Source organism: Peromyscus maniculatus, chromosome 19 (assembly GCF_049852395.1).
Source record: "Peromyscus maniculatus bairdii isolate BWxNUB_F1_BW_parent chromosome 19, HU_Pman_BW_mat_3.1, whole genome shotgun sequence".
NCBI lineage: Eukaryota > Metazoa > Chordata > Mammalia > Rodentia > Cricetidae > Peromyscus > Peromyscus maniculatus.
In genome coordinates this window covers 3,247,475-3,270,836 of record NC_134870.1, presented here as the reverse complement: position 1 = coordinate 3,270,836, position 23,362 = coordinate 3,247,475, and the positions used below count along the sequence as shown (strand labels likewise).

Genomic DNA, 23,362 nt, shown 5'->3' with positions numbered 1-23,362 from the left:
TGCCTACTACAAAACAGTGAGCCCAATGGAGCTTTTTCACTTCTGAAGGGCAAAGTGTGGGGTCACTGGCCCCCTTGAGCTCCTAGAACCACACCAGTGAGCCAATTCACTCATGGCCATCTCATCTTCTTTCAGGCCAATGAGCTTCCAGCAGAACTGACCAAAAATGAGCGCATACTGCACCTCCTGAGAAGCAAAGAAGGACCTGGGAAGAACGAATTCGGCTCCATCTTAGACAGATAGAAATTTAAGCCACGTTGTCAGGAAAGAAATGGTTCTTAACAAGGTTGGAAATTCTTGAAGAAAGAATGTCCACCCTGTGGGTTTGTGCATTGTGCACTAAATCAAGTAAGGGCTTGAGGTCCACTTCCCGTACTTACCGTGGGCTTCTCACACTGCCCTGTAACTTGGCCCCGGAGGACATTGATATTCACAGATTTCACAGAAACTTATTACAAATATGCCAGTGTGAGTCCCTCAGTTAAACTTGGTGTTTGCCATGGTTTTAGTGCTAAATAGTGGAGACAAAGGCTTTGTTCTTTAAGAGTCAAAGATCGACCATCAATGAATCAATGCATTTTTGCTTTGTAGTTAGTTAAATGTAGCTATGCTAAAATACATTGTGGCCATCATAGTTGTGTATGTCCCGTCAGCATAAAATATTTTCTATCACCTGAAGATCATAGCCATGATTATTGTGACCCGATGACACCTAAGCATTCATTATTTAAGATCCACTTCTGACATTCCACTATGTGCTACTCAAAGGTGAGCCATTGACACGTAGAAAAGATAAACATAGTTGTTGACAAAACCTCATCTTATTTGTGACATGTAAAGTCACAGTCTCTTAGTGGACATTGTCAGTGTATGAGGAAAGCAGTGGAAAACTGAAAACCCCCAAAGCTGCAAACCACAAGTCTCCTTGAGCTTTGATTTTGGTTGTTTTGTCTGGAGTCCATCTCCTGTGCCACAAGTGAGTCCATAATATGCTGTGGAATCTGGCTTCCAACAGCAGTCTCTAACACACTGACTTTGAGCTCACTGGACAAAACATGATATCCATAAGTACTGTTGCCGTTACTGTTACTGCTTGGCAAGGAATGTCCACAGTAAAAGGCATTGCTAGTATTTACCAAGTGCTCATAATGCATACTCATGGGTGAACTGGTTCCAAAAAAGAACCCCAAGTTTACTGAGAATTTCTTCAAGGGGCTCTAAAGTTGATGTCCAATGCCCCTTCAATGGTGTCTAGCTGCCTCTGTCGGTGCCTAGCTGCACACACAGACATCAAGCTGTCTTCTATGATGCACCATGTGAAACAGTATTCGTACTTCTCATGTTTAAACACATATCCAGTGTCCTTGCTCATGTTATGCTCCAGTTTCCAACCAGTAGTCGCTGTGTAGAGGCATGTTAAGATGGAGGGGAAAGCAGTCCTAAATTAGTTTTGCTTAACTAACATGCAGTGGTACCAGAAGCATTACCTTTAAGTCAGTAAATGCCAGAATGAAACTTCTGAAATTAGAAGATAGTCTCTTCAAATTGTTTATGATAATGAATGAGGAGATATTGATAAACGTTGCTAACAAAGCCAGTAACAAGCAGTGCATGCAGCTCTCAGAAAAGTGTAGAGCCTGACGGGCCGTGCAAAAATCCCCAGGCTAATTTTGAGATAAACGATAAGAAAGCTGTCCGTTGCCAGAACACCAGACACAAATATTTTGGTAGCTAAAGATCAGTGCCAACTTCTTCATATGCAGCAAAGTTATACAAATACACATTTCCCCCTTGGGAATTTTGAAATGCTGTGTTTGACTTGAAGAAGAAAATGATGTGGACTTAAATTCTTTGCATTTTATTTAGCCCAGAACCAGTTGTTCATCGCTGAGCAAGACAAAGGAGAAGTATAGGTACCAACATTAAAATGCCAGGAGATAGTGTCAGGAACTGCAGGTTTTCACTAAAGCATGTTGGCATTGGCCTCTCCCTCATATGAACTATTCTAGGGCCATAGAATTAATTCAGTATCTTTAGCAATACTTAATAAAGACCTTTGTACTGTAGGAGACAGGTATCTGGATTAGCACTTATCTAGATGCAAGTATGATGTTATTATCCATGGCAGGGACGTTGATCAAGAACTTACCAAAGACTGAATGAAACGTCTGTTATTTCAGGAACCACGCTTCAGTTTGCACACATGTAAAGGACTCTTACTTTATATTAGTCTCATTAATAGTTCACTGTTCATCCAAAGACTTAACAGGAGCAGTTCCTATGCAAACAACCTGTTTAACTGCACTACAAAAGTTCGCCGCTACATGCATCTGTTTGACAACACATTCCATGTTATACTTCAAATAAAGGTAATGCACTTCCCAATTTGCCTTTGTTGCTTCTTTCCTTTCTTTAAACAATTCACGTGTTATTCCTGTGGTTTTTAAACCCTCTGTTATGTTTACTGTTTGTGGGAACAGCAGTGCCCTTGGAAGTTAGGGAGCAGTGTGCCAGAGTATTCTCTTCTTCCACCGTGCAGGTTCTGGGAGTCGAACTCAGGTCCTCAGGCTTGGCAGAAGGTATCTTTACCACTGAGCCATTTCACTGACCCCTGTGTGATTTTGAATAGACTAAAATTTCAGAGTGAGTAATTCAACTCTGCGGGTAAGTAGATTAAAGTTTGGGACCCAAATAGATCTTTAAGTGTCATTTCACTAAAGGACTTACGCTATTTATTATTATTTCTACTGTGGAGGAACACTGTGAGCAATTCCCAACATTTTCAATTTAAACAAAACTTCCTGGGGTGGTCACTGAAGACACTGAAAATACAAAGTTCCTAGTTCCTATTGTTGGTGCTGCTCCTGGCCGGTCAGCTCTCTGCCAGCTAACTTTCTCTTGTGAAACAGCTGATCAGTTTGCAGAACTTGTACATGAAACATTTGTAGCAGGGACATCAGGAATCTAGAGAAGACCCCTTGTGGCTCTGGCTTTCCTCTGTCCCATCTTCTGTGACAAGAAGCTACATGTCATTACTAACCCTCCCTAGGAGGAAAGGCATGGAGGAAGGAAAGGACAGCCCAAAGGCATGGTTGCTTGGAGGGAGGACGATGGCTGCAAATTTGAGATGGGCCCGCACACGGTAAGGATAAGATGCGGAATTCCTGACTGCTTAACCAGGTGGCTGTAGTGCTGGAACTAGGAGTGCCCACGTGGTAACCAGGGGATACATCACAGGTTAATAAAATGCTACCCTTTGTTACAGGGCATTTGGTGGTGAGCACTTGATACAGACGATCTCATTTGCCCCCAACAATAAGTGCTGTTGAAATGATTGGCATTTTAAGGTCAGAGCCTGGGCTCTCAGCCCGAACAAGCCCAACTCAGCCATCCATCCTCAATAAGCCAACTAAAGAAACAAGACAGTGATGTAAGAAAGGATGCTTATTTGGGGGGGGGGGCACATTGGGAAGAGGAACACATAAAGAGACCCTGTGATCCCCCAAGTACATTTGGGGAGTACTGACATGAGGTTTAGGTTTAGATAGAGGCCAGGAGATGTGTATAACTAAGCAGTCCTGGCTAAGCCCTGCCCGTCACTGACCACCACAGAGCTGTATGGAATCACTTCCTGGAGACATCAGAGCTCAGCCTTTCCCTCCCCCAGCATGGGGTTCCCAAGAAATTCCAGTTCCTTGGGGACCATTGTTTTAATAGTTTGGTAACCAAAGGGAGGGACACAAGGGCCTCCCTTTATAACATCTTTCAGTCCTGCTAGGACAGTTACATCGACCATCTTACAATCGAGAAAGCTGACATCGCGAGGGGATTTTCTTGCCAGGCTATGGTTTTCATGCCATTGTCACACATCAGCTCATGCTCTATGTCACTTGTGCCCCAACATGTTATAAAAAAAACCTGCAAAAGGAAGCATGTGTGCCATTCTATGTTTTGAATGTGGTCTGCTGCTGCCAAAACTCATATTGAGGCTTAATCCATCAACACATCTGTGTTGAGTCTGTGGGATGCTTTAGGGGCTGGAGCGTACGTAGGAGGAGGTGATGGGCTCGTGAACACCCTCGTGGAAGCTTTAGTGTTGGTATCACATGTGAGTTGGACTTCTAAGGAGTAGATTAATTTTCAAGAGAAAAAGTCGTTAAAGTGAGGCTGCCTCCTTCCAGTCTTTCTTCCTGTCTTGTGATCTCTTCAGTGTTAGACCCCAAAAATCTAGTGTCTCAAGTGGGCACCCCAAGAACCCAGACTCCAGTCCAGTTGATGCAACAGCATGAGGTTTATTGTTGTGGCGACTGTACAGAAGAACAAACTCAGCTCCAGAGAGCAAGAGTCGCATCTTACTGCAGCCATACGGGTGCTTTTAAAGGAAAAACCCACAAGAGCCATAAGATTACAATTCCCATACAATTTCATGGCCTGATCACAGGGTGATCACAGAGTGGGTACAGTCACCTCCGCATGCACATTCTTCCTGAAACCTCAAGGGGGGTATCAGGGCGGGAGTGGAGTTTACACAAAGGTCACAGTGGTCCTTCCTGGAACACTTATCCCAGTCACAGTTGAGCACATCTCTTAACAGAAATCTTTTTACATTGTTACATTGTGGCAGGGTGGTTGAGTCAGGTTGCCTTTGGAACTAGTTTTCTTTTTAGTTCCTTATTCTCCTGGGGTTTGGGGGTGTAAGCCTGAAGGGTTAGGGTCTTTCATTCAGCACACATTGTGATGCGCTGGCATGCATTCTCTCTATGTGATGCCACCTGCCATGTTTTGATATAACCAGAAAGTTCTCACCATGACCTAAACAGATGAGACTGCCAGTCTGTGACTTTGAGTCTCCAAACAGTAACTAAATAGGCCTCTTTTCTTTATAAATTCCAGTAGAGGCTAGCTTCAACCTTGGATAGCCTTAATTCCTGGTCCTCCTGACTATCCTTTTAGTACCGTGGTTACAGACATGGACCATGATGCCCACATACCATGAGCATTCTTGAACATGTCTACGTTCAACATACACTCTCAATTCTTTGGGGTTCTGCAGTAAGACTTTTTTTTAGATTTAAAAAAAATTATTATACATGTACGAGTGTTTTGCCTATATATATACCACATGCCTGCCTGGTGCACACAGAGACCAGAAGAGGTTGTTGGCTCTCCTGGAACTGGAGTTTTCCATGTGGGTGCTGGGAACTGAACAGGGTGCTCAGAAGAGCAACAAGTGCTCTTAACTGCTGAGCCGCCTCTCCAGTCACTGGTTCGTCAATAAGACTTTTAAAGCTCCCTATGTAAGCAAGCTGAACTTTGCAGACATCTCACTCAAAACAGCTTACAGCTTTAACACATGATCTCAGTGTCAGTAGTTATGACTGACCCAGAAACGGAGCGTTGCTGATCAGACAGGGTAAATTTTTATTTACCTTATTAAGGATGCTGAGGTCTGGTTAATCCAGTCATGGACTGTGGTATAACTCCACTCAAACAGGACCCTCCCGGTGTGAGGGAAGCTTACATTTCAGTAGTTAGAGTTGCACATTGGCACTGCGATCTCCACAGGGTTCCACCACTCAAACAACACATTCTCCTTTGCCTGGAATGGAAACAGGCAGGCACAGGGAAAAGTTTAGTCACCTGGGACTATATTTAGTTTGTGTTATGAACGCTCACATACACACACACACACACACACACACACACACACACACACACACACTTTTTAATAAATGCACTGGACAGCCTAGCTCCTTCACCTTTACTATGTGTATACACTCCTCCCTAAACAGTGTACCTAGCAACCTGAAAACCCCCTCAGATCCCTACCTGTGTCATGGTGTTCAAACCCACTGGGAGGAACCGAAGACTTAGGTACAATTCAAATTTAGATGAAATGAATTCATTCTTACTGCTAGCAGTAAGTCCATATGGAGTCCATACATATGTCATGCAGAAGGAGGATTGTCTGAGTTAGGGTTTCTGTTGCTGGGAAGAAACACCACGATCATGGCAACTCTTAGAAAAGAAACACATTGAATTGGGGCTGGCTTACAGTTTCAGAGGTTTAGTCCATTTCATCAAGGTGCTCCATGCTGGCGTACATGGTACTGGAGAAGTAGCCAGGGGTCCTATATCTTGACTTGCAGATAACAGAAGTGGTCTGTCTCACTGGGCGTGGCTTGAGCATGTAAGACCTCAAAGCCCGCCTCTACAGTGACACACTTCCTTCAACAAGGCCACACCTCCCATTAGTGCCACTCTCTTTGGGGGCCATTTTCTTTCAAACCACCACAGGGATTAAGGTGAGATTTTCAGGCAGACATTAGAAAGGTGTGTATTACAACTATCCATAGAATCCATAGCTGGGCAGGAAAATTATTTTATTTCCCTCAGTTGTTTCATTTTTTCCCCAATATATAGTAATAAAAAGACCATTTCATCCCCTACCCGTAGAGATAAGCAGGTTTTCAGATGCAAAGGCAGCTGTTAATACCTCACAGCCCACTGTCCTATTCTTCCCTCGGCTGCAGACCACTACAGTCTCCCAGGCATTCCACAGCAAAGGTCAACAGCCCTCAAGGGATGCCTGGCTCCGTATTAAGTTTCTTTGGTCATCACAGATTAAAAGCATGAATTATTACAGGTCTGAACACTCTAATGACTAGGATCGAGCAGTTGATTCTGGGCAGGCCAAACCATAGTTCCAGCAGGTTAGGGCTGGCTGTCATGTCCCCACACCTGCCTTGCTCTGCTACCCGCAGCTCCCACATCTGCACAATAGCATAAGACTCCCCTGCCCTCACAACAATCTAATCTGGACAACTCCTATCCAAATTTATTACCAATGCATTTAAGTACAAATGCATTAAGTACAAAGTCCAAGAGGGTCAACCTGGCCTGACCTGGCTTGAAATGTGTATATGTGCAATAATTCATGCTGTATCCTTGAAGTGAACTTTTAGTGAGAATGTCCTATTCACTATCTTAAACATATGCATAATTGGGCATGCATATGATTAAACCAGGTACATAGGGAAGGGACATGCATAGAAAAAATGAATCTATGATCTAACCAATCAAAGTAGAGAACCACTCAAACCAGTCCTCTTAGTACCCAGCCCCTCCTTTTAGAACCCATAAAAAGGGTCCCTGGCTGCAGCCTGAGCTCTTGAGTACTCCCACCTGTGATACCTCAGTAAAACCCCCACTCCATCCCCTACAGACAAAGAGAAGCTTAAACCAGAATTCCTAAGTCTAGATAAGAACTTAGACCCCTTTATCCCAGGTGACTGTATCTGCTACAGGGACTTTGGAAAACACAGTCAGGATGTTCAACCAAAAGACTAAAAAGGGAGGTGGGTTAAAATAAATTATATGGTCTGTGCCTTTAAGAACTAGCCTCACAAAGAAAGGGGAGCGCTCCTTCCAACCTCCCTGCTGTGAGTGAGAGATTTGGAAGAGCCTCCCTGGAGGCTTGTAAACTTAGAATACACCTTACTTTTGCATTCTGTACCTAAAGTCTCCAGTGGCGGCTTTGGGGACTCGATCTAGGCACAAGACCCTCACTCTACTGTCTCAAAAAGGGGGCCTTACACAAAGATATCTCAATATAGATAGACCCAGGCCAGTTTCAAGTCCCCAGAAATGATGGCACCAGCCCCAGGAACTCAAAAGAACAGAGTCAGGATGTCTGATGGTAACCAATTAACCATGAGATGCCCCTCTCCAGAGATAACATGACCTGACCCTGGAGAGAAGTTGTAAAACTCCTGACAAGGCAAACAGACAAGCTAGAATAAGATAAAGTCCAGGCCTGGGAAAAACTGGACCAATCAAGGATGGACCCGTACTAACCCCCTCCCCTCTAAGAAACTTTATGGGTTTTGCCTATAAAAACTAACTTCCCCAAGAAAGAGTAACTCTTCTCTGCCTCACTTGAGATGGCTTGAGATGAGTTCCCTGTCATGACTTGTAACAGATAAACCTTGCTTTTGCATTCTGATATGCTCGTCCTTGGTGGTCTCTCTGGGGGTTACGATCTGGGCACAACACCACCCAAGTCAGCTCTGATACGTAGCCTTCTTACTTCCAATAAAGTCATCTCGCTACTCAGCCTTAAACACAATGGTGAGTGAAAGAAACTGCATAAAAGATCCACAGTTGTATTTACATGACGTTCAAGGAAAGCAAAGCCAACATGTAGTGGCAGAAGTCAGTTGGGCTTACGTCTCGGCTGGTAATGGGTCATGAGAGTTTGGGGAAAGGTATAAACAAAGCTTCTGGAATTTGAGAGCCTCCCATTCTCTGTGGATGGCGATGGTTGTCATTGTCAACCTGATGGGGTTAGAAACACATGGAGACACATTTGTGGGTGTGTCTGGGAGGGTGTTCCCAGAGAGACTTGGCTAAGAAGGGAAGACCCACCCTGAATGTGAGAAACCTCATCCCATGGGATGGGGTCCCAGACAGAGTTAGAGTGTGGTAGATTGGATGTCATTGGCCCCGATCAGCTCATGGGGAGTGGCAAGATTAGGAGGCGTGGCTTAGACAAAGAAGTAGCCCGGGAGAGGAAGGCGTTGTGGAGAATATAGTTTACAAAGGACAGTGTGCTCAACTGTGTTGAACGCTACTAGGAAATCAAGGGAGACGAAGGCATAAGAGAACGGCACATAAGCAATAATGGCCTTTAGGAGAGCGGGGAACTATGGGATTTCTTTGGCTTGAGAGAAAGGGGGGAAGCTGGATCTTTGTGTGTGTCTGAAAGCATATATGTGAGTGTGTGTCATGAGTGTGTGTGTGAGAGAGAGTGTGTACATGTGCATGAATGTGTGAGAGTATGTGTATGACTGTGTTAGTGTGTGAGTGTATGTGTGTGTGTATATGAGTCTATATGTATGAATGTGCATGTATGAGAGTGTGTGTATACATGTGTGTGGATGTGTGTGTGAGAGTATTGTATGAGTATGTTAGTGTGTGTGAGTGTATGTGTATGAGTGTGTGTGAGTATATATATATGTGTGTGTGTGTATGAGTGTGTGTGTTAGTATATGTGTGTTTATCAGCAACACATATCATAGGATAATTTTTTTTTTAATTCCAACATGCAATTTATTCAAGATATAAGGCCGATTGAGATTCTCTGCAGAGCCCTCTGCCTCCTCCTCTTTCAGATGTAGAATTCTGCTGCTGGCCTCCTGCCCCACACATCTCCTGGGACCAAGGCTAGATGGGGACTCTCCAGGGCTGCTGGCTGCTGGCCAGCTGCTCTTCCATTTCACAGATGGACTTGCTGAGGCAAAGAGGAGGGACTTAGACATGAGAAAAGTCCTTGGGCATGCAGAGGTCAGGATTGTCCTTGCTGTCTGTCTTTGGGTATTATGCGTGACAATGTGTATCTATACACCTTGAAATGACAAGTGAGTCAGGATGCGTGCTGGCGAAGGCTGTGGAAACCTTGATTTGACCGTCAGTGTCATTTCATCAGCATCCAGCAGCTTGGGAGAGGCTTCTGAGCAGAGCTAGAGCACCAGTCCACTCATTGATGCTTTGCCTGAGTGACCCAGGCCCTCCTCAGCAGATCCACATGCCAGGGGTCTTCAGGCTGCTTCTAGCCGCTTGCTTTCTACAGCAGTAAAGCGGTTCATGACATCACAATGAAGATGGCAGTCCATCAAAAGTCACCGGCATTAAGAAGCGATCCCATGGTAAGGGTGGTAAAGTAGGGATGGCTCACCTCTGGATTTTCTTACTAACAACCTTTTGCAGGAGACTAGGGAGAGAATTCAGTCAACACAGTGCTGGCCTTGCAAGCATGGAGACGTGAGTTCAGTTCCCAGAACCCACGTAAAAAATCAGATACGGAGGCATGTGCTTGTAATCCCACTACTGGGGAGGGAAAGACAGTGGCCAGGCAGCCTAGCCTAATCCGGAGCCCTAGGCCCCCAGCCCCAGGTGAGAAACTCTGTCCAAAAAAACAGGGTGGGGGCTGGAGAGCGCTTGCTGTTCTTGCAGAGCCTTGAAGTTCAGCTCCCAGCACCTACTTTGGGCAGTTCACAACCACCTGCATCTCCAGCCACAGGGGATCCGATAGCTCCTGCTGGCCCCTATAGGCATCTGTATTCATGTGCACATACCCATACACTGACTTACAAGCATACACATTTTTAAAATAATCTTTAAAAGGAGAGGGCATGGCTCAGTGGTTGAGAGCACTGGCCGCTCTTCCAGAGGACCTGGGTTTGGTTCCCAGCACCCACATGGTGGCTTACAGGTGTCTATTACTCCAGTTCTAGGGGATCCAATGTCCTCTTGTGACCTCCATGGGTACCAGGCACTCACAAAAGGCACAGATATACATGCAGGCAAAACACCTACACACAGAAAACAAAAATTAATAAGTCTTAAAACACACACACACACACACACACACACACACACACACACACACACACACACGACAAATTCCATCTGAGCAATACCTCTGGCCTCCATACACATATATGTGCATAAACACAAGAACACACAAGTATGTATATATATGTGTGTGTGTGTATTCATACATATACATACATATATAAGCTTTTACAAAACAATGTGAAAAATAAGTATATCTAAAAAAGTATATAAAAGTCACTTACAAATAGGTAGACATTTATTCTTATAATTAAAAGAATATAAATTAAATCATGTGGCCATTTTAAAAACAAGAAATAAATGATAGATTCTCTATTTCACCGATCAGAATAGAGGTTGTGGTGAGGAGGAGAAACTCAGTAATTTCTGTGTGTTGCTGACAAAGGCTTAGCCTGAAACCTTTTGAAAGGCAGCTTAACAACAGTCAAAATTTAAATGTATATTTTCTTTGGTTAAAATACATAAAATTATCTGTAAGGCACGTTGCTATGTGCCTGTAATCCCATCTATTAGGAGGCTGAGGCAGGAGGATTATAAGCTTGAGGACCAGCCGGACAACTTAGTGAGAGCCTGCCTCAAAATTAAATAAACAGGGGCTGGGAATGTAGCCCCGGGGCAGAGCACTGGCTTGCCATGGCCAAAGCTCTGGGTTCAACCCCAGCACAGGGAAAACTTCCATTTTCTTCAGAAGATTACAAAACTTTGATTGCGTCATTGTTTGCTACAGCAAGTGCCAATAGGCACTTCAGTGGGAGGTGTTTGAAAAAGTTATCTCAGGGATCAAAGACACTGGCACAGGCATTGGACGCTCCGCCTTCATCTGCCGGCTAAACACACACACACACACACACACACACACACACACACACACACACACACACACGACCATGGCCCAGGTTCAGGTGCCCCAAATACCATGTGCCAATGTGGTAGCTGCTTCACAGAGTTTTTATAGTTACAGAACAAAGAAAATAATAAAGGCACATTTTACGGAAGCTGGTGCAAGGATCAGGTAGACAAATCACAGCAAGGCCAGGGAACCTCTGTGTATCTGCCTCAGATGTTATCTCCTGATATTTTTAGCCTTTGGGTTGGTAGAAGATAGGGGTCTCATTGTACATTTCAAAGGGATTTCCCTAATAGTCCCAAGGACATTAGGTCAAACACAGAGGTGGGTGACACATGGCTAGAGAGCCTGAAGGAACTTGACTCTGGATCTGCAACATTCTAGCTCTCCATAAACACGGAAGCTCTAACCAGTCAATCTGCCTTGCAGAATGTCTGAAATGGGTGAGGCCTTTTTCTGGGAACTCCTGTTCACTTCTCTCTCCCTCTCTCTCTCCATAAGGAAAATCATCAATAGCTTTTAGTACCAAGAGGAAACAGAGTGCAGGAGGAGTAGAGGCTTTGTGGAATCCAGACAAGTTGGGGAATGTAAGGACCTTTAGGGAGGGAAAGCGGGGGTGAGGGGTGGGGTGGAGGGGGTGGGGGGTGGGGATGGTATTGTTCAAGCTAAAAGCCTCTGTTTGGGTCTCATCCACGTTAAAATAATTTTCACAAAGAGAAAAAAACTCATAAAAGGAGAAAATACAGCACAGTGGAACATAGACTGTCCGTCATGGGGAAGTATAAGTGATTATTTTTTTAATTCTTGTCTCTAGATTTTTGTGTATTTTTTTTTATTTCCACGTAAGCATGGGTTCGCTGCTAGACCCTCCTCGGCCGGTAGGTGGTGCTGTTTAGTGCTTTCTCAAACCTGGTCCGAGTTAACCGAAAACAGATCTGGTGTGGGAAGCGCAGCCACACTGAGCTGTCAGATCCCAGTAGGGTCAGGCCCCCGCTGTCGCCGCCCCGAGCTGGCTACAAGATGCGCCAGCACCGACCCTTTTGGGTAAATGGGATTGGGAGAGTTGATCAGAGTACTTGTCACGGCCCAAAGAAATAGAGGTTGAAGGCTGTTATACAGAGAAATTATGTCCCGAAAAACCATAAACAAACAAACAAACAAATATATAAGTAAATAAATAAATAAAAAGCAAATAATAAATAAATAAACAACAGAGGTTGAAATGTCTCAGCGATCCGAAGAATGGGTTCTTATTAGGAAAATTGCCTCGAAGTACTGGTGCTAAAAACTTGTCCAACCAGAAGAGGGGGAAGGGAGAGCACTAAGTTAAAAACATCAAAGTCAGATGTTGGAGTAGTCCAGAGCACCATCCCGGGACGGATTTTAAAAGTGCAGCTTCGCAGATGTGAGAGATCCCATCCCCAAGGGGCGCGCAGGGATGGCGAGGCACCAAAAAGCTGGACTAGTTCCCGGGGAGGTCTCCGGCCTGCGTGGCTTTGGCGAGGGGTCCTGAGACCTGCGCTCCAAGACGCGTCCCCGAGGAGCGGGGCTGCGAAGACTCCCGGAGGAGGGGAGCGGAGCTCGGCAGAGAGCGCGGGCGGGCTCAGCTCAGCTCGGCTAGGGCTCGCCCGGCTCTGCGCTCTAAGCCCCGCCCAGAGCTCCTGACCCCGCCCCTGGGGCTCCGAGCCCGGCCCCGCCTCCGTCCTTCCTGACTTGCGCGCGCAGCCTGCGCCTGCCCCCTCGTCGGTCAGGCGCCGGTCCCGAACCCGCCCGTCCAGTGTCGCGGCGCTCGGGTCGCGGTGCACGGCGAGTCCTCCCGAGGTCCGCAGCCCCGCGCGGCCTCAGCATGAGCGCGCGCCACCCGGCCCTCGGCCTGCTGCTGCTGCTGCTGCTGCTGTGCCCTGCGCAGGTGAGCGGCTTCCAGAGCCCCGGGCGGGCTGGGCGGGACGCGGCGGGGCCGTGCGGCGGCTCCGGAGACCCCGGGCGCGGGAGCTGAGGGCGCGGGCGTGGGGAAGTCGGTCTGCGGGTGCAGCCGCGGAGGTCGCCTTCTCCCGTGTCTGTCCACCCTCGTGCTGTCCTGTGGTCTGGAGAGGTGACAGCGGGGGCCGCTATTTGGCCGGCTTTGCGCTCATTCCAGCTGTGGTCACCTGATTTAGGATGTGGGGCTGGTGGGACAATGGGTGCAGAGGTTAGGGACTTTGCTTGTTTTTAGCCATTTAAAACAAAAGCAGATTCTACGTGCACACGAACTCTTAAGTTTACTTAGCTCCGACTGCATTATTGCTCCTTGTCTCCAGACGGTGGAGGCGGAGGAGAACAAAACTCAGGCACCAAATTGAACCAGTCTTGAGTACTTGAAGTGAATAAGCCCGATCTAAAGTGTGGGTTGCCTCTTATCACGTTCATTTTAACGTTTCAGGAAACAGAGGCCCACAAATACAATAGGCCCACAATTAGCTAGGGACAGAACAACACCTGGAACAGTGTAGTGACTTCCCTCTTCTGGCTTTTCGTTGCTGTGGCCAACTTGGGCATGGGTGTGTCACTACTGTTGGTGTGTCTACGGTTGTCTCATTGGAAACAATGGGTGTGTTCGTTTGGGGATGCCTACAGAGGGGTACTAATTAAACCAAATCAGGATGACTGAGTCACTGGGATTCTGTGTCCCTGTGTCCACTAACTCCCCACTAAGGACTTATGGGTTATGACAAGGTGGTGAATCAGAAGTGAGAGCAGATGAAGGGCTTACCCGGTCTTTAAATGTCTGTGCAGTGCTCAGAGGGTCATCCGCGTGCGGGCCCAGTAGGGCCCGGGAGCCAGGAAAAGCACACGTGCAGATACCAGGCTGAACCAAAGCGGCTGTTTGGGACGGGCCAACCCTCGCCATCTCTGGTTTTGGGTGTTTGACTCAGCCTTGATTTTTTTTGAGATGATAAATATCTCATCATTACTGAAATAAGTTAGTGTGTGGAGAAGCCGTTTCCCTGCCTAATGCAGTGCCTTAGAGAAAGTGTCAGCAATTTCTTTTCCCCCGAGTTTTAGGTCAGGACCTAATCAGCAGACTTCACATTATAAAGTGGTTTAAACTTATCTCTGCTTTTACCTCAAGGTAGCCTTCAAGGTTGATAAGCAATAAGCTTCTCTTTTGAAGTAGACCAGAAGTTGATTCTCTTGCAAAATGCCTGAAAGTCTTTCCAAAGTCCTCTCAACTAGAAACGCTCCCATTGTTTTAGAAATCGGCTTCCTGCTATCTGGAGGCTCCCAGGGCAGCTGAACTGATGGGGGTGGGGTCTCTGGTTTTAGAACTCACACTGGTCTGTAGCTGCAGCTCTTCAGGTTTCAGTCTGAGCACCAATCAAGTTGCTTGGGGATGAGAGGCAGCTGTCCTTTGGAAATTCTAAAATGCATTTGGAGAGATTTTGGGTTTTTTTCCGTTAAATTTTTCCTCTTACAGATGATGGAATAACATTGCCAAGTTGAGTGTTCTGTTTTCCTGTTTGTTTTGGCTTTTTTTTGTGTGCCAGGGTTTATCTCTAAGGGCCCAGGTTCTGATGCTCACTATATTGCCCAAGTGTGCCCTGAATTCACTGTGAACCTGTTTCAGCCCCCTAAGTGCTAGAATTATGGGCATGAACTGCTGCACTGGCTTAGACAACTTGTTTTTAATGCCTGTGTTTGCTAGTCGTCCTGGTGTGCACGCCTTTAATCTGAGCCCTGGGGAGGAAGAGTCAGGCAGATCTCTGTAAATTTGAGGCCAACCTGTTCTACCTAGCAAGTTCTAAGCCAGTCAGGTAAATATTGAGACCCTGTCTCAAACATACAAACAACCACCACCTGTGTTCATCCAGGTATGAAGACAATTTGGGGAAATAAACGTGTCTCTCCTGACTTTTCTTTTTTTCCTTGAGGAACTTGAAATGTGTTGAGGTCTGAGTACTCATTAAACATATAAGTGGCTTTTTCAGAGGTGATCTGGAATGGGTTAATCTTTTAGCCTGGAGGAAGGATGAATAACTTTGTGAAATTGGAGTTGGGTATGTGTAATCCCTAGCTTCGGTCCATCAGTCAGATTGATGGAGTAAGATTTGATAACATAAATTACCAACTTGCTGAATAGAACTTTGTATTTCTCCGAATTTATTATATTACCCAGAACAAAGAGTCCCTCTGTTGAGGGATGCACAGGCACCCTCTCCTGGCTAAGCCTCTCAGGCCACTGTGAAAGAGACGCACTGTTTCAAGCATGGCGCATCACCTACTGGGAAGTCTGGGCAAGGCCATCTCAGGTGCCCTTTCCTTCTGTCACCTGGGGCCTGCAGAGGGTGTCTGCTCCCCAGACACATGAGACCATTTGCTATCATGCCCACACAAAGTCTTTGCCAGACTGCCAAGGTCCCTGCTGCCTGGAGCTTTCTTGGTGACGCTGTGCAGTTCCCCAGCCAGGATGCCTTCCCATGGAAGTTCTTAATTTTTGCTTCAACTGCTGCAGTGGCCTTTTCTGTTTACAAAGTCTTTGAACTCAAAGACCTGAGTGTGGGGAAGGGGGCCCTAACCCCATCTCTCCCTACTAGAACTCCAGTCCCCCCTATAAAGTCATATTAACTGTGCCTACTTTCCAGGATGTTTGTAGGTTGTTTTGTAACTGAAATGCCAAATTACAAGCCCCTTGAGGGCAAGAACTATATTTTATCTCCAAGTGGGGCCAGAACTCTTGATATATGGCTCTTTTTCATCATTATGTCTCCCAGCCTCAAAGTGGATCTTGAAAAGGGACTTAAATATTAGTTGTGATCAAAAATGTATTTGCAAAGGCTGGAGAGATGGCTCAGCATTTGGGAGCACTGGCTGCTCTTCCAGAGGACCTGGGTTCAATTCCCATCACCCACACGGAAGCTCACACCCGTCTGTAACTCAAGTTCCAGGGCTTCTGACACCCTCACACAGATATACATGGTGCAAAACACCAATGAACATAAAATAGCAATAAATTATATATATAATGTATTTGCAGTTGATTTCTAGTGATGATCGTGATTGACTGTTTTCCTGGCTTGTGCCTGTGTGTGGTGGGGGAGGTGAGGGTGGTTACATGCACACAGAGGGCAGAGGTCAAGTGTCTTCCTCAGTCACTGTTCACATTTTTTTGACACAGGGTCTTTTACTCAACCCGGGGCTAACCTATTCAGTAGATTAGCTAGTCAGTAAACCCTAGGGATCCATCCTCCTGTCTCTGCCTCCTCAGCTCTGGGTTGTAAGCATGTACCACAGTGCCTGACTTTTGACGTTGGTGTTGGAGAGCCAGACTCTGATCCTCTCAGGCTTGTGTGGCAAGCACTGATTGACCAACTGAGCCACCTCTGGCAGCCTGTAATGTTAGTCTTTGGAAGATTTGTTTAGGTAACAGAACTTAAAAAAAATGGCTTAAAAAAATAAGTACGTGTTTTTAAAGCCCTCTCATACAGTGAATAAGCTTCTGGAAGGGTTTGAAAGACACTCTAACACTTTCTCCTTGATCGGTTTTCTGTCCTTTTCCTTAGGTCACACAAGAGGAATTCAAATTAATTCCCTCATTATAAAGTAGGGGCTCCGGACACAGTGTAGGATGTGAAGATCCAAAGACCCAGCCCGTTGGGAAAGCAGTGTATACGCTGTAAAGGGCTGTGTAATGTCAGCTACTCTGTCTGTCTTGTGCGTACTTAGTGGGTGAAAGACTGGGGGAAATGGTGATGTCGGGAGAGATGCTCAGGTAAGATGAGGACAGGTTGTTACGGTGTTGAGCTGAGCTGAGAGTGAATTGTGTGCCAGGTGACCAAGAGGAACCGGGAAGGTGGAGGACAGCCATAGAAATGATTCACGGTAGAGGAGATGAAGTCACTGATTACCCTAGTTAAATCATTTCATGTCATATATTGAATTATACTATATTCTATAAATACATACAAATATTTATTAATAAAAAACTAAAAATTACTAAATTGGAGCAGGGCAGGGCAGCAAGTGAAAGTGCCCCGGACAAGCCTGGTGACTGAGTTCAGTCCCTGCAGCTCACTGGGAGAAGAGACCCGACCCCCAGAAGCCGTCCTCCGACCCCCAAGTGCTGCACTGCACACACGCAGTGTGGCAATACCGAATCTTACACGGCAGAAAGCAGTCTGGTTGCTAACAACCATTCATTGAGTTGCATGCGATGAAGGGGTAAATCATGGTGTATAAACTATCTTCGTAAAGTTATTAAAATGTCACACGTGCTGTGTAAGCCCGCTGGCCTCCGACACCTCCTAAGAGCTGGGGCGACAGTGCTGTGTGGCCGTGTTTACTAGCAGGCAGTGGAGCGATTCTGGATTACAGAGGATGAAAGATATAAAAGTAGCCACCCGCTTTCGCACAGTGTCGTGATCACACAGCTAACCTTGTTTTGTCTTCATAGAAACCGTGCGGTAAAAGTATATTTTTCCTGTTTTTAAGATTTACTTATTTTTGTATTTTATGTATATAGCTGTTTTATCTGCACCCCGGAAGAGAGTGTTGAATTTCATGAGACTATAGTTACGCACAGTTATGAGCTACAGTGTGTGTTTGGGAATTGAACTCAGGACTTCTGGAGGAGCAGCCAGTGCTCTTAGCCCCTGAGCCTTCTCTCCAGCCCCTTATTTTTGTTTTTTTATCAACAGGAACACTAAGTTCGTGTTTGTCTCAAGGTCACAGGGCAAGTCAATGGCAGCCCAGAGCTTGATTTCTGCAGTCCACTCAAGTTCACCTGTTGCTCCCTGATGATGGCAGTTAGCAAGCTAAGGGGAGTGGGTGCCCAGCAGTGGGTGCCCAGCAGTGGGTGTCCAGCAGTGGGTGTCACCCCCTCTGGCCAGCCAGGCTCCTCCTCAACACCTGCTCCTGTCTTGGGCGACTGGTCTGCTGACCATGGCCCTCTACAGATACATACCAGCACTCACGTCACAGTTTTGTCTTAGAGCTGTGGCTTTGGGGCTCTTCTCTGATCCCGTATGAGCTGAGGCTCATACATGTCTGTCAGGGACTAGTTGTGTGGCCTTGGGCGAGGTAAAGGGTTGTCTGTGAAATGAGGGCCCGTCTCATTCTAAAAAGAGTTGACTTCAACACTATATACAGGCTAGTCTTGGTGTGCACAAATTACCCTTTGCTCTGTGTGTGCGTGCGTGCGTGCGCGCGTGTGTGTGTGTGTGTGTGTGTGTGTGTGTGTATATGTGTGAATGCGCACGCGTGTGTGTGCGTGTGGGTGTGCGTGTGTGTGTCATGCCAGGCTGGCTTTGAAACAGAACCAGCGGCTCTACCCCAGAAGTCAGGTCAGGCCTCCACCTCCAAGTCCTGCTGTGTTTGTTTAATCTGTCTCCCAATTCCAAAGGGACAGCAGGCAGTGTCGTCTCTGGGCAGGGTTCCCTCCACCCCATCCTGCTTTGTGGTGACTGTCCATGCGCCCTAGAGAGGCCGTGGGGCTAACCAGCAGCCACCCGGCCTCTTCCCTCTTGGATCTGGAGCTCGCTGTGTCTCGGGTCCTTCTGTTGCCCTCAGCTGTCCACAGTGGTAGCAGAAGTGGTAATCCCAACTGTAGCTTGATTTTTTCGCCTTGCCCACAGTCAGGACAAATCTTTATCACCCGCCAGTCCCACAGCCGCTCAGACCCAACCAAATAAACACAGACACTTATATTGCTTGCAAACTGTATGGCCATGGCAGGCCTCTTGCCAACTGTCCTTATCTTGCTAACTGTGTTTTTATCTTAAATTGATCCATTTCCATACATCTATACCTTGCCATGTGGCTGGTGGCTTACTGGCGTCTTCACATGCTGCTGGTCATGGCGGCGGCTGCAGCCTCTCTGGTCATGGCGGCGGCTGCAGCCTCTCTGGTCATGGCGGCGGCTGCAGCCTCTCTGGTCATGGCGGCGGCTGCAGCGTCTCCTTCTGCCTTTCTGTCCTTTTATATCTCCTCTCTGTTAGTCCCACCTATCTTTCCTGCCTAGCCACGGCCGATCAGGTTTTATTTATTAACCAATCAGAGCATACAGACCATCCCCCAGCACAGCCAAGTGCAGACCATCTCAAACACCTGCACTCAGGCCCATGGTCCTAATCATCCTCTATACGGACCTGCTGGGTAACGCCACAAAGAACCTGAGAATGGGCTCCCACAGGACCTACAGAACATCCCACAGCACCCAACTGTAGCATCATGGTTGGGCGCTGGCAGGAAGCTGAGGAACTGTCGGTCACACTGAGAAGTGAGTCATCACTTGACAGCCACCGAGAGATGTGAATGACCGAGTCTGTGAAGGAAGGGCACTCGGGGACCACCGCAGGTCGGGCCACCTGGCTGAGGGTGTGTTGCTGCCCAAAGCCGGCTGCAGTTTGAACTGTGCGGGCACGCGGCTTGGGAGGGTGGGAAGTTCAGAAGATGGACTGGAGAACATTTGTCTTGGTTCCCAGAATTATGTCACGAGCTATGTGGCTTTGGAATACCATTTCTGAGCCTTAGTTCCCTTGCCTGTAAGATGTTCATGTTCCGTGTGACGGAGTGTTTGAGAAATAAACGAGGTGAGTGAGAAACCACACGACTTTGTTCCTGGGGTGCCATTGGCGTTCCTTCTGGATCTGTGAGTTCGGACCTTAGCAGGATTCACTGGAGGCCTCCTCCAGGAGTGCACAGCTCTCTTGCTGGCCTTCAGGGTTTCTTTCTGTGTCATGTGGGTTGCGGCCCTCCATATGTGCTCATGGACAGTAGAGTGGGGTCAGCGATCGTAGTAGCTGATAGATAGCAGGCGGGTTAGTCTTTCTTAAATCTTCCTGCACTGACCAGGTAACTGTTGGAAGCAGCTTTCTGAGTCAGTAATATTCCTAGTAATTAAACCACATCTTCCCTATCTTTCGAAAGTAGAGACTGTCTAGTCTTATAACTACTAAATCTGGGGTGAAGCCGATGCCCATGAGTTCTTGTCTCTGAGCTTAGGAAACCCAGTGAGAGCAGCAGGTAGCAGACTGGCCCAGCCAGCGTGCTTGTCAGTGGAGTTTTATTGGGACGTGCCCATTCACCTACTTCTTCTTGTGGTTGCATTGGAACTTCTGCAGTCAGGGTTGAGTGTCTGCCACAGAGACCTGGAGATGTGAATGAGAGTCATTGTCTCCGAAGCCTTTGTGGCCCTCAGAGACAGATTATCAGTGCCTGGCCCTAGTGGACCTGCAAGGGAGCTCTCAGGATGTGACCAACACACGTGGCCTCACTGGGAAGACCAGCTCTGCTTCTGAGCTATTACGGCAGCTCACCTACTTGGGGAACACGGGCACTAGGCCAGAGTGGAAGGGTCAGAATTCAGCTAAGGGAGGAAGTGAGTCTTGGGAGAGGCACCTACGAAAAGGTCACCAGAGAGGGCAGACGGGATGGGCGACACAGAAGACACAGAGAGGCTTGTTTTTCTGTGGTGTGGAGTTTGGCCCTAAGGATCTAGATAAAAATAACTGAGGGTAGTTTAAGAAGAGCCAAACAGAGTGATGTGCGGAAGGGAGCTGGCCCAGCGTGCTTGTGGTTATGCCAGGTGATGTGGTGGGGAAGGTGGAAAGCCAGGAAGACCTGGTGTGGTCAGTCAGCACTGAGAAATGGGTAGGGGTGGGATCCAAGGGAGGCCCTTCAGTTTTAATTCAGTGAAAATCTGGGTATTTGTGATCGGTGTATATTGACTTGCAATTAAAGAAAAATCTGCAGTCTTTAAAAAATATTTTAAGAATGAACAAAAATGTAATACATAAGTAGTGTCATCCTTTCAGTTAAGAGTATCTCTGTAAGAGTGGTCTGTATGAAAAATACATCTGGCTATTGGCCTGAGTGTGCCAACAGAGTTCTAGTGCTGGACACATACACACACACACACACACACACACACACACACACACACACACACACACGCCCCCTCCACACACACCTGCAACAGTGTTGGTAATTAGGTCATGTGCGTTCTGTGTGGACAGATCAGTGCACCTTTGTCAAGATGAGCGAGTAGTCCTCCGAGAGTGAGTTCCTAGTAAAGGGTGCGTTTAGCCCTTTCCTGGTCTTCTACCTTCTGCTGTCTGCCATGGCACATGGCAACAGGAACACCAGATGCAGCCCTCCACCTTGGCCTAGCCTCCAGATCCGAGCCTAATACATTTCTGTTTATCACTTAGTCTCAGCTGTTCTGGTACAGCAGCAGCATACTGACTGAAATACCCCAGTCCTTGAGTCAGTGGGGTATGCTGTTAAGACTTGGGTGTATGGTGTGACGCTCAGCTCATGATCGTATGGTGTGACACTCAGCTCATGATCCCTGATCCTATTTGACCTTAGAATGTTGATAATCCAGAAGCTCTGCCACCCTTAACACCAGACTCCATTTCATCTGTGAAGAACATCCGAGACCAGGCTCTTGTTGTGTGTTATTTGGGTGGTAAAATACACGTATGACTTTGCCTTTGGCCATGTTGAGTGAGCTCAGTGTATCACACCTGCACAGCCATGGCTGTTGTCTGTCTTTCTGTCTGTCTCCAGAACAAGGCTCCTGCTTGCTTTAGACTCGCTTCTGGTGAAGGTAGACCTCAGACATGGTGAGCTTCATTTGATTACTGCACATAATACTTCCTTCCATAAGAGGATGTTTCTGAGCCATGTGGTGGTGCACACCTTTAATCCCAGCACTCAGGAGGCAGAGGCAGGTGAATCTCTGTGAGTTTGAGGCCAGCCTGGTCTACAGAGCGAGATCCAGGACAGCCAAGGACTGTTACACAGAGAAACCCTGTCTCAAAGGGGGGGGGATGTTTCTGAATTTAAAACCAGGGTATGTTTTGGTTGGGTGATGAAGTCTTGCTGTGTAGCCTGGGTTAGCCTCCAGTAGCAATCCTGCTACATCTGCCTCCTGAGTGCTGGGATTAGGGGCAAATGTCACTGCCCTAGCCTTGGAATCAGGCTTCTTATATTAAGTGAAGGCAGCTTTATGCTTGGAAGTCAGGTTCTTTGTCTAAAGGGGAAGTGTATGGCCCACATGAGTTCCGCTTGCCCAGAGCATGGTGGCATTAGCATGTGCTGCTGTGACCGTCCTGGGAGACTACGTGACACATTAGCTCTCCTTGTCACACAAGCCCTGGCTGCCTTCTGTGCTGTGGCGATGTTGAGATTGCAAATCCTGCCTCTGAGGCACCAGTTAGATTTCCCATGGGTTGCAGAGATGAGCATGGCCCAGCCTTGACTCTTTAGACCTGTAGTCCCTTGGAGCAGCAGCAGGAGGGTCCAGCCTTGTCTCTTTAGACCTGTAGTCCCTTGGAGCAGCAGCAGGAGGGTCCAGCCTTGTCTCTTTAGACCTGTAGTCCTTTGGAGCAGCAGGAGGGTCCAGCCTTGTCTCTTTAGACCTGTAGTCCCTTGGAACAGCAGGAGGAGGGTCCAGCCTTGTTTCTTTAGACCTGTAGTCCCTTGGAGCAGCAGCAGGAGGGCCCAGCCTTCCAGGCACCGAGGCCACAGGTAGGTGTAGTCCAGCTCTGCCGTGTCGTAGTCCAGACCTCAGATGTGGCACTTTACCTGCTCATCTGTAATTCCAGTACCAGGTGAGGCACAGATCTGTTTGGGCTCTGAAGGAGGGACACACTTAGCAAGTGCCTGAAGGGTGAGGGTGGGAAATGTGCCATATCCTCTTGTGGGACTAGAACGTTTGACAGGTGCTCCGGGGGACATCTCAGTGCATCCACAGGTGCCCCAAGGCGGGGTGGAGATTAGCAGGTAGTGAGGAGGACAGGGACCAGTGTGGAGGCAGATGGTCTCCTCAGGATGGGACAGGGAATGGGAAAACTAGGACAGGGTGTCCAGAGCCCTTTTCCCGGGCAGCAGGAGAGGGTGGCTTCTAAGCACATGAAGACTGCAGGCCGCGGGAGATGGCTGAGCAAGGGAGTCCCACCAGAGTGGGTGGCAGTCAGCTGTGCGGCCCCTTTACAGGGTGAACTGTTGCCAGAGGCCCCGGGTGTGGAGACATGGAAAGAGATTACTTTCCTCAAGACCCAGAGGCTGGCGGCAGCTGGGCAGAAGTGTGGAGAGCAGGGGAGGTCTGTGAAACCAGGT

The 23,362-nt window shown here is 47.4% G+C and overlaps 2 protein-coding genes across 3 annotated transcripts in view; both read left to right on the top strand.

The window, feature by feature from the left end:
- Positions 1–2,385, top strand: part of Ankrd29 (ankyrin repeat domain 29) — a 49,906-nt gene extending 47,521 nt beyond the window's left edge. For both annotated transcript variants that reach the window (XM_076554743.1, XM_076554742.1), the window contains exon 10: positions 136–2,385. In XM_076554743.1, the coding sequence (XP_076410858.1) occupies positions 136–243 (108 nt within the window). In that variant the 3' untranslated portion in view covers positions 244–2,385. The remainder of the gene's footprint in view (positions 1–135) is intronic.
- Positions 2,386–12,988: 10,603 nt separating this feature from the next.
- Positions 12,989–23,362, top strand: part of Npc1 (NPC intracellular cholesterol transporter 1) — a 54,421-nt gene continuing 44,047 nt past the window's right edge. The window contains exon 1 of the mRNA XM_016007803.3: positions 12,989–13,172. Within this exon, the coding sequence (XP_015863289.1) occupies positions 13,110–13,172 (63 nt within the window). The 5' untranslated portion in view covers positions 12,989–13,109. The remainder of the gene's footprint in view (positions 13,173–23,362) is intronic.